The sequence below is a fragment of the Otolemur garnettii genome, unplaced genomic scaffold, assembly GCF_000181295.1.
Source record: "Otolemur garnettii isolate 467f Iridium unplaced genomic scaffold, OtoGar3 scaffold00011, whole genome shotgun sequence".
Classification (NCBI taxonomy): domain Eukaryota; kingdom Metazoa; phylum Chordata; class Mammalia; order Primates; family Galagidae; genus Otolemur; species Otolemur garnettii.
Genome location: NW_003852406.1, coordinates 7,834,984 through 7,846,680, shown reverse-complemented (window position 1 = coordinate 7,846,680; position 11,697 = coordinate 7,834,984). Strand labels below are relative to the sequence as shown.

The 11,697-nt window shown below is 38.3% G+C and overlaps 1 protein-coding gene across 1 annotated transcript in view; it reads left to right on the top strand.

The window, feature by feature from the left end:
• RAB27A (RAB27A, member RAS oncogene family) overlaps positions 1 to 11,697 on the top strand; it is an 82,989-nt gene that overhangs the window by 59,621 nt on the left and 11,671 nt on the right. Inside the window, exons 4-5 of the mRNA XM_012801836.2 lie at positions 6,712 to 6,797; positions 8,237 to 8,340. Of these exons, the coding sequence (XP_012657290.1) occupies positions 6,712 to 6,797; positions 8,237 to 8,340 (190 nt within the window). The remainder of the gene's footprint in view (positions 1 to 6,711; positions 6,798 to 8,236; positions 8,341 to 11,697) is intronic.

Below are 11,697 nucleotides of genomic sequence, written 5' to 3'. Positions count from 1 at the left end.
GCCTTAGCCACTTGAGCCACAGGCATAGAGCCCCTTTTTATATATTGCTGGATTTTATTTGATAGTATTTTGGTGTGTGTATTTACAAGGGATATTGGTCTGCAGTTTTCCACCCCCAGTCTCATGATATCTTTGTTTGGTTTTGGAATAAGGGTAATATTGGCCTCATAAAATGAACTGGGAAGTTTTCTTCCTTTTCTGTATTATGGATGATTTTGGGAAGGATGGGTGTTAGTTCTTCCTTAAACATTTGGTAGAATTTATAAATGAAGATATTTGGACCTCGGCTTTTTGTGGGAAGCAGTTTGATTACTAATTCAGTGTAACTACTGGTGATAGGATTAAATTTTCTGTTTCTTCTTGAATCAGTTTCAGTCATTTCTGTCTAGAATTCTTCATTATATTTACATATTCTAATTTTGGGGCATACAATTCTTAATAGTGTTTCTTTGTAGTCTTTTTATTTTTTCTTTTATTTTTTTTGAGACAGACTCTTCCTTTGTGGTCCTTGGTAGCGTGCCTTGACATCATAGCTCCCAGCAACCTCAAACTCTTGGGCTCAAGCAATCCTTTTGCCTCAGCCTCTAGAGTAGCTGGGGCAACAGGAGCCCACCACAACGCCCAGCTGTTTTTTAGAGACCAGGTCTCTCTCTTACTCAGGCTGATCTGTGAAATGCCTGTGAGCTCAGGCATTTCGCCTGCCTCAGCCTCCCAAGTGCTAAGGCCATGGTGCCTGGCTTGCCCTTTCTTTTATTTCTGATTTTAGGAATTTGAGTCTTATGTTTTTATTCTTTGCTTTGAGTTTTCGCGTCTAGCTAAAAGTTTATCAATTCATTTATTTATTTCTACTCTAATCTTTTTTATTTCCTTCTGCTTACTTTGGATTTAATTTACTCTTTATGTTTCTAGTTTCTTAAGGTTCAGGTTATTGATTTGAGATTATTCTTTTTCAGTATAGGTGTTTATAGTTATAGATTTTCCTCTGGGGACTGCTTTAGGTTATTCAATAAGTTTTCAGATACTCTGTTTTTGTTTTCCTTCATTGAAAAGTATTTCGCAGTGTGCCTTTTTTTTCTTTGTTGACTCATCGATTATTTCAGAGTGTGCTGTTTAATTTTCACATGTTTGCGATTTTTCCAGATTTCTTTATTTATTTCCACTTTTACCCCATTGTGGTTGGAGAACATACTTTGTATAATTTTGGCCTTTTAAATTTATTGAAGCTTGTTTTATGGCCTAACATATGGTGTCTCATGTGTACCCAAGAAATATGTGTATTTTGCTATCATTGGGTGGGGCGTTGTATAGATGTCTGTTATATCCAATTGGTTCACGGTCCTGTTCAAGTCTTCTATTTCCTTGTTGACCTGCCTAGTTGTTCTATCCATTATTGCAAATGAAGTGTAAAAAAATCTCTAATTATTATTGTCTATTTTTCCCTTCTTACCCCTATGTCTTCATGATGAGTTGACTCTTTTACACATATCATTATAAAATATCCTTTTCTGTCTTCGGGAAAAAATTTGTCTTAATGTCTATATTGTCTGATAATGGAATTGCTTCTCCAGCTTTTTTTTTTAATGAAGTATTTTTAAATTTCAGAATATTAGGGGTACACGTGTTTTGTTTACATACCAAGCAAGTCTCCTGCCTCAGCCTCCCAAATAGCTGGGACCACAGGCACCCGCCACAACGCCCGGCTATTTTTTGGTTGCAGCCATCATTGTTGTTTGGCGGGCCTGGGCTGGATTCGAACCTACCACCTTAGGTGTATGTGGCTGGCGCCTTAGCCACTTGAGCCACAGGCGCTGAGCTCATACTTTGTTTTTGGACAGATTGAGTTAAAGTTATAAGTGTTTCCTTCACCCAGGTAGTGTGCACTATACGCAACAGGTAATGAAGGATTTTTTTTTTTTATTAAATCATAGCTGTGTACATTGATACAGTCATGGGGTACCGTGTGCTATTTTTATATACAATTTGAAATATTTTCATCCAACTAGTTAACATAGCCTTCATGTCATTTTCTCAGTTATTGTGTTAAGACATTTATATTCTACATTTAGATCCAGCTTTTTTTTGTTTGCATAGTATATTTTCCCTCATCCTTTAACTTACAGTCTCCTTGAGTCTTTCACTCTAAAGTGTGCCTCTTATACATGGTATACAGGTGGATCACATTCTAAAACTGCAATTTGTCTATCTCTATCTTTTATGATGTTTGGAGTCCTTAATCCACTTATTTAATATAGTTACAGAGAAGGTACATATCTTCTGTTTTACTACTTATTTTCTTTATTCTGTAGTTTTTCCTCCTTGATTTCTCTATGACTGCTGTATTTTGTGTTAAGTCAATATTTTCTAGTGTAGCATTTTAATTCCCTTTTCATTTTTTCACTATGTATGTTTGAGTTATTTCTTAATGGTTTCCCGAGGGATTACAATTGTCATCTTAATTTTTAACAATCTAGTTTTGATTAATATCAACTTCATTTTAATACCGTGTAACTCTTTGCTCTTATATGACTGTTTTCTCCCCCTCCTTTATGATGTCATTGTCGTGGGAGTGACATCTTTATACGATGTGTGCCCATCAACACAGATTTCTACTTACTGCTTTATGCAATTGTATTTTAACCAAACAAAAATAATTTATACTGTCTTTTATATTTACTTATGTACTTATCTTTACCTGTGTTCTTAATTTCTTTGTGTGGATTTGAATTATTGTGTAGTATTCTTTCATCTCAGTCTTAAGAACTGTCTTTAGTTTTTTAAAAAAGAACAGTTGTCCTCATTGTTTTAGCTGACCTGGGCTGGGCTCGAAAGCCCACCAGCCTCGGTGTAAGTGGCTGGCATTGTAATCTCTGAGCACGGGCTCCAAGCCATAGTATTTCTTATAGGGCAGGTCTGCTAAGATGACTTTTCTCAGTTTTATTTATCTGAGAAGGAGAATTTATTTCTCCTTCAATTTTAGAAGATAGCTATGTTTGATATTGAGTTGTTGATTGATAGCCTTTTTTTTTTTTTCAGCACTTTGAAAATCTGAGAATCTGTTTTTTTTTTTTTTTTTTTTTTTTGAGACAGGAACCTCAAAAGCTGTCCCCCTGGGTAGAGTGCCATGGCATCTTAGCTCACAGCAACCTCCAACTCCTGGGCTCAAGCGAGTCTCCTGCCTCAGCCTCCCAAGTAGCTGGGACCACAGGCGCCCGCTATAACGCCTGGCTATTTTTTTTGGTTGCAGCCGTCATTGTTGTTTGGCGGGTCCCGGCTGGATTCGAATCTGCCACCTTGGGTGTACGTGGCTGGTGCCTTAGCCACTTGAGCCACAGGCGCTGAGCCGAGAATCTGTTTTTTTCTGCCCTTTTCTCTCTCCTCTCTTTTCACAGGACATCCATTATGTCCTGTATAGGCATCCAGTATAGGCATGTTGGTATGCTTGATGGTATGCTATACCTCTCTGACACGCTTTTTATGTTTTTTCCATTCTTTTTTCTATTTCCTATACTGGATAATCTCAATTGAGTTATCTTCAAATTCATTGATTGGTTTTTCCACCATTTCAAATCTGTTGTTAATCCCCTCTATTGAATTTTACATTTTAACGATTGTATTTTCAACTCCAGAATTTATATTAACTTCTTTTTATATCTCTATTTAGTAAATCATTGTTCACATGCTTTAATTCTTTAGACATAGTTTCCTTTAGTTCTTTGATCATATTTATGAACCTAATTTAAAGTCTTTGGTAAGTTCAACATTTGGGCTTCCTCAGGACCAGTTTCTTTCTTTCTTTTTTTTTTTTTTTGAGACAGAGTCTCAAGCTGTCACCCTGGGTAGAGTACTGTGGTGTCACACCCAATACCAACCTCAAACTCTTGGGCTTAAGCAATTCTCTTGCCTCAGCCTTCCAACTAGCTGGGATTACAGGTGCCCACCACAATGCCCAGCTATTTTTTTGGTTGTAGTTGTCATTGTTGTTTGGCAGGCCTGGGCTGGATTAGAACCCACCATCTCTGGCTATATGGCTGGCTCTCTAGCCGCTGAGCTACAGGTGCAAAGCCTCAGGAAAAGTTTCTATTGTATACTTCTTTCCTATGTATGAGGCTTACTTTCTGACTTCTTCGTGTGTATTATAAATTTTGTTGCAAACGGATATTTAAAATAATACAATACGGTAACTCAAGAAATTAGATTCTTCCTCCCAGACTGGGTTTTTTGTTTTTGCTGCTTATTTATTTAATTTTGTGGTTACTGTTTGTTTAGTGGTGTTCGTGGGATAGTAAAGTCTCTATTCTTTGTTGAATACAGCTAAAATCTCTACTCAGTCAATTTAGTGGACAGCTATATGAGTGGACAGAATTTCTTGAATTCCTTGAACCAATAAGACTCTCAGTTTTTTTTTTTTTTTTTTTTTTTTTAGACAGAGTCTTACTCTGTTATCTAGTCTAGGGTACAATGGCATGATCACAACTCAATGCAACCTTGAACTCCTGGGCTCAAGTGATCCTCCTGCCTCAGCCTCCTGAGGAGCTAGAACTACTGGCATGCACCACCATGTTCAGCTAATTTAACACATTTTTTGAAGAGATGAGGCCTGGGATGGGCTCCAACTCTTGGCCTCAAGTGCTCCTTCCACTTTGGCCTCCCAAAGTGCTGGGATTACAAGCATGTGGCAGCTTGTAATTACACCCAGCTGGTCAGACTATTTTCTTTTCTTCTCTCTCTTTTTTTTCTTTGACAGGGTCTAATTCTTTTGCCTGGGCTATGGTACAATGGTGTCATCACAGCTTACTGCAACCTCAAAACTCCTGGGCTCAAGCAATCTGCCTGTCTCAGCTTCCCAAGTAGCTGGGACTACAGATGTGTGCCACCATGCCCAGCTAATTTTTCTATTTTTTGTAGAGACAGGGTCTTGATGTGTTGCTCGGGTTGGTCTCAAACTCTTGGCCTCCAGTGATCCTTCTGCCCCAACCTCTTAAAGTGCTAGGATTACAGATGTGAGTCACTGCCCTGGCCAGGTTAGACTTTTCTTAGCTCTAAGTAGCATTGGCTATCTCTGGTAGCTATGGCCTTAAATAATTGTCCCTGATCATTTTCAACAAATGCCCTAGGGATAGGGCTGTTCTCTCTCTCTCTCTTTTTTTTTTTTCTGAGACAGAGTCTCACTATGTCATCCTTGGTAAGTACCATGGTGTCACAGCTCACAGCAATCTCTAACTCTTGGGCTTAAGTGATTCTCTTGCCTCAGCTTCTCAAGTAGCTGGGAATATAGGCACCTGCCACAGTGCTCAGCTATTTTTTGTTACAGTTGTCATTGTTGTTTAGCAGGCCTGGGCCAGTTTCGAACCCTCCAACCTTGGTACATGTGGGTGGCACCCTAACCACTGAGCTACAGGCACTGGGTTGACAGGGCTATTATAGAGAAAGCTTTGAATGAGGTCAAATAAAGGCAAAGACTGCAGATTGAGCTTTTCAGGGAGCTTCCTGACAGTTCTCTGCAGATGGGATTTTTAGGGACTTCCAAACCTATGGAAGTGCCAGTGCCCTCACTGGCTATAGTGGCTGCTAGGCTGATTGTTTTCATGGCTACCATAGTTGGGCATTTCTTGATTTTCTTTTTTTTTTTTTTAAAGCTACTACAGAGCTAGAACAAGGTGGATGGGAATAGGGCAAGTGAAAAATACCAGAAAACTTAACTGTTATCTATAGACAGTCATTTTTCTGGAATAAATGCTTCTTGGAATATTATAGACTTTTAATTTTCAGAGTTCCAAAAAAGGTGATTTTGACAATTTTTACCAGTGTTTTTGTTACTTTTTATAGAGGAAGAAATTTTTTGACATCCTTTCTTTATTGTTCCAGAAGTGCTTTCTATAAAATTGTTTTAAGAGCACTTGTAAAACATGGAATGGAGAAAAGCCATAGAAAGCCAATATTTTCTGAAATTAGTGACATGAGGGAACCTTGACAAAAGGCAAACTGTTACTATTTTTTATGTAAATTATTGCATTATTTACATTTATAATATATATGCATGTGTTTCAATACATATTGTTATATTAGTCAAATGAAGTTATTTGACATAAAATACAAAATGATTGTGTTTCAGATGAGGTTCTGTAGATTTGTATCAAGTAGAAAGGTGGTAAAAGTTAACTAGCGTCAAAAGATCTGTTTTCTAATTTCCCCTTTATAATAATATATTTTCTCCAATTTTATTATCAGGCATATCCAGATTATGTAGAATGATTTTGAAGTATTTCTTCTTTTTCTATTGTCTATAAGATTTGACATGATATGTTTTTTGAAATTATCTTTTGCTTTTATTTATAAATATTCTTTATTTTTTGAGACTTTGGAAAAAAAAAAAGAAGTTAATTGATGACTCCATACTGAACCTCAGAGTCAAAGCATTCTATAATAGACAGACTCTTATTTGACAATGTGAATGTTACTTTCTTTGCATTATTATTATTATTATTGCTTAATATTTCGATGCAACAATCATCTGATTTCTGAACGTATTTATCTTCGTTCCTTCTTTACAAGGTTTTTGTTTCTAGTCCTTATCTTAAACATTGTTATTGTTATTAAATTTTAAGCCTTTTTAATTTCGTGAAGGCAAAAGTGGAAACCTAGTAAACACATGCTTTTTGGAAAAAAATAAAGAAAAAAAGTTCTGATTTCTCTTTCACTTTGCTGTTTTAGGTGTACAGAGCCAATGGGCCTGATGGAGCCATTGGCAGAGGCCAGAGAATCCACCTGCAGTTATGGGACACGGCAGGTCAGGAGAGGTATGAGATCTTAGGTGCTTCTTACTCATGGAAAGAGAAAAATAACTATAGTCATCATATAGTGACCTGAGCAGGAAAAAGCTAGCTGATTAGTTGATTTGCACCTCGATAAGATCTGTTGCTAAATTAGCAGGAAATTTATCAATCAGAGATAATAATGGTGGCTTTATTTCATACAAGGTCAAAGGAAAACTGAATACTTTTCAAAATAGACCTTTTTACTTTTTCTTTTTTCCTCTTTTTTTTGGACTTACATATTTTTCTCCCTTTACTTTTATTGTTTGTTCAAACATAAGAAAGCTGCAAAGTTGCCTTGTATCATCTTACCTGATTGATGAAATCTTGTGGAAAATCTGGCTGGAATTAATTCACATGGCCAGAAGTTACTTGACCAAAATAAGTCACATGAAATCGTGATATAAAATTGCTTCTAGTTACCTATAGCTTTTGTTTTCTGTCTGAGCCACCTTGTAGAATTGTGTTTGTTTTTCAACTTTGTATTGTGAAAAAAACTTCAAGCTTTCTTTTTTTTTGGCTGGGGCTGGGTTTGAACCAGCCACCTCTGGCATATGGGGCATATGCCCTACCCTTTGGAGCCACAGGCACCACCCAACTTCAAGCTTTTGTAAAAGCATAGAAGACAGTATGGTGAACCCATGTACCCATTACTTATTTTCAATAATTATGAAGTTGTGGCTGATCATTGTTTTGTATATGTCCCTTACAATTTCTTACCCCTCAAATTCTAGACATCATTTTATTTCATTTAAATTCATTGTTGGTATATAGTTCTAAAAGGTAAGAACTCTTTTTATAAAAACGCAGTTTAAAATGTTTGAGGAAAACCTAATGTTGCTAATTTGATGATAAATTTATACCAATATTTTCTTCTTTGAAGCTTGACCGTCAGTCACAGGCTTTGCATATGGGGGAGTGAGAGTAAACTGGTCGAGGGGGAGAGAGGAGGCAGCAGGATAGAGCCTTGGAAGGCAAAATACCAAGAAAGGACAGGGTCTGAATCAATGTGCTATTCCCACCCTAAAGCCAAAGAAATGGTTATTGAGATACAAGATTTCTGTAGAGACTGATGTTCAAAGATCATGCAGCACATTGTGGTGTCAAGATGAGCTGTCACAGAAGGAAAGCAGACCCAGCAAGGACCTGGCTTTTGGCCTAATTAACTCATAATTGTACGATAAATTCTTGGCTAAGACTAAGAGATCACAAACTAGTTCTCCTTAACCCTGTCCGGCAGGCTGGGTTTTCAAATCACAGCGTCTGTGAAGCTGATGTAAGTGATCAATAACTGTCCTATATACTTCTGGAATATCATCAGGTACTTTGTTATTGATAAACCTTTCTAAGAGGCTGAGGGCATTTCTTTTAGTTTTATATTTCAGTTATAGCTCAGCTAACTAATCGGCTCTTGTGTTTTCTAGGTTTCGTAGCTTGACAACAGCGTTCTTCAGAGATGCTATGGGTTTTCTTCTACTTTTTGATCTGACAAATGAACAAAGTTTCCTCAATGTCAGAAACTGGATAAGTAAGTGTCAGCTGTTTCCCTGTGTCCCGCTCCCCACTCTCTGGAATGGAAGGCTCCCTCAGGCGCTACTTTTAGAGGAGCTTCTAGTACGTGCAAATGTATAAAGGAGTGAGGTTTTTGGTTTAGGGGTAAAGATAACTAATTGAAATACTCTGCTTTTCCTTTTACCGTGATTTATTGAATACAACTTATGCTCCAGGTCCAAGGCAGCACTTTAAGTGTAATCTAATCAGTTTGTTCTATGGGGTCTTTCATCACTATTTTACAGGCAAGAAAGTAGAAGCCTGGAGAAGTTAAATCTCTGTCTGCTTGCCTGTTGTGTGTTATGGATGCTTGCACCATCCCTGGGTATTAAATAGACATCTTTTGAAGACTTGATGGATCATGTCTCAGGCCCAATAAGGTCCCATCTCTGATTTTAGCAGAGCATTGGCTAGGAGGACCCTGTGGTGGAATATTCTACGAGACGTTAGCCAAAGTGATCCTGGTGCAATATACATCAACCTTCATTTTGGCTCTTTGGAGAGATTCTAATCTCCAAATTGACAGCCATTTAAAATCCTGCCACTTGGCCAAATAACACTTTTTTTTTTTTTGGAGACAGAATCTTACTTGCTGCCCAGGCTAGAGTGCCATGATGTCAGTCTAGCTCACAGAAACCTCAAACTCCTGCGTCAAGTGATCCTCCTGCCTCAGTCTCCCCAGTAACTGGCACTATAGGCACCCACCATAACACCTGGCCAATTTTTTCTATTTTTAGAAGAGTCAGGGTTTCTCTTTACTCAGGCTGGTCTTGAACTCCTGAGCTCAAGCAATCCTCCCAGAGTGCTAGGATTACAGGAATGAGCCACCACCGCCACCAGCCTAATAGCTTTCAAATGTATATTTTTCTTCTTAGTTTGTATGATTATAACCCCAGAGAATTTATTAGAGAAGGCTGTGATATTACATTCTTAACATCCAAATCTTGAAAGCATTTACTTAAAAATATCTACTTCAAAAAAATTACTTGGTGTTTTGGGATTACGAAAAGGTAATTGCTTATAGTTTTGATAATAGCCTTATTTTTAAGAAGAGTTTCAAAATTATTTTATATGGCACACTGTGGCTTTCAAAGTATTTTCACACACTTTGTAGCTAATCATCACAACCACCCTGTAAGTGGGTTTGGGTTGGTGTGTCCTTATTTCAGGATGAGGACACTGTGCCATGTAGAGTAATAGACTTATGCAATAACATGAAATTTTGGCTTTCAGTTCAGTGACTGTCTAGGTCTTTTCTCAAGTGACTTGGGCCCTAAGAGCTATTAAATGCTTTAAATATGAGCTCTCCAAATGTAGTTATTCCTACTGGGCTTCACTTCACTAGGTGCCAGGCTGGGTTGTACACCTTGTCAGTTCCCTTGCCTCTGAATGATGGTGCCAGTGTCTGGTCCCTTATCCTCTGCTCATCATCCTCACCTTTGCTCCTTCAGCATGAGTCCTGGGGTTCTCTTAAATCACATACTTTATAAGGATCCCAAGAGAGTACGTTGAGAATCTTTGCATTGAATGATAATAAACCTGTTTTTTACAGGTAGAAACTGAAATTCTGAGACATTAGATAAGTGCCTGGGCATTATAGCTAAAGAACAAAATCACATAAAAACATGTATGTATGTATTCTGTTTTCCTTACACAGTAAAGAATCTTTTTTTTCTTTTTTGCAGTTTTTGGCCAGGGCTGGGCTTGAAGCCACCACCTCTGGTCTATGGGACCGGTGCCCCGCTCCTTGAGCCATAGGGGCCACCCAAGTAAAGAATCTTTATTACCAAGTTAGGTTAAAAAAACCCATGTGCATGTTAAAGATTTCGTATCTCCAATGGAAAATATTCCCCCTCTTCTCCCATTTAAATAAAAAGGGATGATGTTCAATGTCAGAGGTGGTAATAGCAAGTCTTAGATATAAAGAAATAAAAACTTAGAAATAAGCTTAGAAATAAAAATTTCTATCCATTTTATTTTTCCTCTGCCTGTCAGCATTTTGAGTATTATAGGGATCATTCATTTTTCTCTTTTCCTCAAAATAATAACTTATCTAGAACTTATTTAAATATATTTAAAATATTTATTTATAAAATTGGCATGTGCCATGATGGAGACAGTGTCACATTAAAGCAGCAGCTGACTCCTGGGTCCTGACCGGCCAGGGAGAGGACCGCAAACTGCACCCTCCCTTTGCTCCTCACAGGCCCTTCTTTCTCAGCTACACACCTCTTCATGCCCTGTTTGGAAGGGCGATAAGGATCTCCAGGTGAGGTCCGCTCAGTTTAGGACACTGAACAGTGACCTGAGTCCTGGGGCCTGGAATGAAATCTGAAAGGAACTAGGTGGTGTCGTATCCCATCCTGGGTCTTCCTGGAGGTTTGGGGGAAGTAAGCGAGTCCTGCTCAGGGTCATTCCTTATCCAGGGCCAGCATGATTTGGAAGGAGGCTTTAAGGTGAAACTGCTGCAGCCACACACAAGCAGTACAGGAGCCTGAAAGTATATATTTAACTTCTTAAAGTTTTGGTTGGGGCTGGGTTTGAACCCGCCACCTCTGGTATATGGGGCTGGTGCCCTACTCCTTTGAGCCATAGGCGCCACCCTCCATTTAACATGTTTTTACCTCTCTCTTTTTACTCCTATTATTCCCTCTGTCTGAAAATCCCTTACGTATCCACTCCCATTTTTAAAAACTGGTTAGAGTTCTCCTTGTTCTTTATCACTTGGCAAAAGTGGCCTCTGTGAAACTTCCTGTGATAACCTTGGTTGGACTAGACTTTTCCCCGCCTCTTAACGCCGGTCACATTTTATACGGCTTATCACATCTTGCCTCATGCTATAGTTATTGATGTAGGTGCCTTTTTCCTTAGTGATATTTTTAAAATAATGAATTGCTTTTTGTTTAAGCATAATCTATGTAAGAAAATTAGAAAAAAAGAGATAGAAAAGGTCACCAAGAATCACCCTTCCTAAACTCCCCCTCTCCGTTAAAAATCCCCCACTACTAACCATTATGACTGGTAATGCTTACAGTTCTTATAAATGCTTTTCTATGGTAACTCAGTGGTTCTCCAAAGTGAGTGTGCATCTGAATTACCTGGGCGGATTGTTAAAACACAGACAGCTAGCCTCAGCCTTCCTGATCTGCGGTGGGATCTGAGAACTTGCATTTCTCAGGTGGTGGTAAGGGTGCTGGCCCTCAAACCTTAGCCAGAGATTCACTGAATTTACCTACTTCATCTTTTACCTTGACCTAGGAAATAAGTTGTATCGTTATCACCATTTACAGATGGGGAAAGTGAAGCAGGCAACTACCTTCCTCAGGGTCACATG